Below are 1,916 nucleotides of genomic sequence, written 5' to 3'. Positions count from 1 at the left end.
CACAGGCACTCACACACACACACACACACACACACACACACACACACACACACACACACACACACACTGCCTTTCTTTTCAGTTTGCCCCACCATACTCTTCTTTAGGCATTCCTGGGCATTCCTCCAAACCGTGAGTGTATCGGAGGGAAGGCTTTGTTGGGCACACACACACACACACACACACACACACACACACACACACACACACACACACATGTTCTTTATCCTCATGGGGACTTTGCATTGACTTCCGTTCATTTACTGGTCAACCCTGACCCCTGACCAAACAACGGTATCCACCCCCATGAGGACTAGTTTTATATCAGTAGTGATGTTTGCTAAAAATCATCCCCACAGGGAATATCCATAATATTCTCATTTCTGATGACTAACTCTGACTTAGACCCTGGATTCTGCAGACATTCTTGGTTGAATGTTTTAAGAAGCTCCAGCTCTTAAATGCACTGATTTCCATGAGGAGGAGACGTGACAACAGCTTCTGCTCTCCATCCTGCAGCTTCCTGCTCAGCAGTTCCAGCAGCTCTTCCAGTCACAGAAACCATCTCTGTCGGCTCCCAGCCTCTCTGCAGGTTATCTTCTCTTTACTTTAATCATCGAGTTTTTACATTTCTTCTGTTTCCTACCTGTGACTGACAGCTCATTAGGCCAATCAGCTGTTTCCATTTTGTTTCCTCATGTTTCTTCAATAATAGATAAAAGAAAATGTTTTTGTTTGAGTGTATGTTTGATGTGTTAGTGAAATACCTATTTTTAAAATGTAATTGATACTTCCAGAAGGTAATCATTTGATGTACATCTACAGCTTCTTCACTTTTGAAAGTCTGTCTGATTCAAGATAAGAGGACTTAAAAAAAAATCACAAAACTGCTGTAACTCAGTCAGGTTTAAAGGTATGCATCTAAAATTTGGTGTGGTAATAACTGAGAGTCATTCTTAACATTTCAGCCTTTTTATTTATAGCAGGATATTTGTTGGCCATTAACCTTTGGAGTCAACTCTGTCTGTTAGCAAAATATTTCATGAACTGTTGGGTAAATTTTAACAAACCTTTTAGAGTGCAATCATTAGGTGCACGTCTACAAATGATTACCTTTTAAAGTCAACCCAATTCAAGATGGCTGCCACAGCTAACTGACCTTTGGAAACACAAAAATAGCGATGACTCAGCCAATTGAACCAAATTTTGTTGTGATTGTAGCTGATAGTTATTCCCAACACTTAGTCTGAGCAGCAACAAATTGTGTAACAACTTTGCTTAAACGCTTGGGATGAACTGTTGGAGTCAGACCTGTTCTTCTGGTATCAAAATATCTCACAAAACACTTCATGGATTCGAATGAAACTCTCAGAAAATCATCATTGGGTGTACGCCTACAACTGTTTACATTTTGGAGTCACCCTGAATCAAAATGGCTGCAACAGCTAATCAATATTAGCAGTGGTGGACAAAGTACTCAACTCTAGTACTTGAGTAAAAGTATTGATACTCATGGTCAAATCTACTCCACTACAAGTAAAAGTTACTCAGTCAAAAATCTACTCAAGTAAAAGTACTGAAGTACTTACTTTTGRAAATACTTAAGTATTCAGAAGTACATGCATTTTAAAGTACTTAAGTACAAAGTAAAAGTACAAATTACATTTTCTTTTTTTCTTTTCTTTTTGTTGTCACTTCAGTAGAAAATAAACTAAATATTAGTTTATTTAGTTTATTTATTCATCATCAGTGACTTTTTTTAAGTGAAGAGAAAATAGAGACAGAGATAAAAACAGAGAGAAGTAATTAGAAAGATAGAAAGATTGAAATAGAAGTATATTAAATATACACCAACAAAACACAGGACCACACACCCAACATCTGTCCACTCACCTGAAAAATAAATGGATAAATAC

General features: G+C 37.3%; 1 protein-coding gene across 1 annotated transcript in view; it reads left to right on the top strand.

Moving 5' to 3' along the window:
• The window catches only part of LOC106517274 (forkhead box protein P2), a 29,404-nt gene that overhangs the window by 3,964 nt on the left and 23,524 nt on the right, over positions 1 to 1,916 (top strand). Inside the window, exon 4 of the mRNA XM_014008026.1 lies at positions 520 to 592. Within this exon, the coding sequence (XP_013863480.1) occupies positions 520 to 592 (73 nt within the window). The remainder of the gene's footprint in view (positions 1 to 519; positions 593 to 1,916) is intronic.

This window comes from Austrofundulus limnaeus, unplaced genomic scaffold (genome assembly GCF_001266775.1).
Source record: "Austrofundulus limnaeus strain Quisiro unplaced genomic scaffold, Austrofundulus_limnaeus-1.0 Scaffold47, whole genome shotgun sequence".
In the NCBI taxonomy this organism is placed as follows: Eukaryota; Metazoa; Chordata; class Actinopteri; order Cyprinodontiformes; family Rivulidae; genus Austrofundulus; species Austrofundulus limnaeus.
Note: the sequence above shows the minus strand (reverse complement) of the source record. Positions and strands in the feature narration are given on the sequence as shown.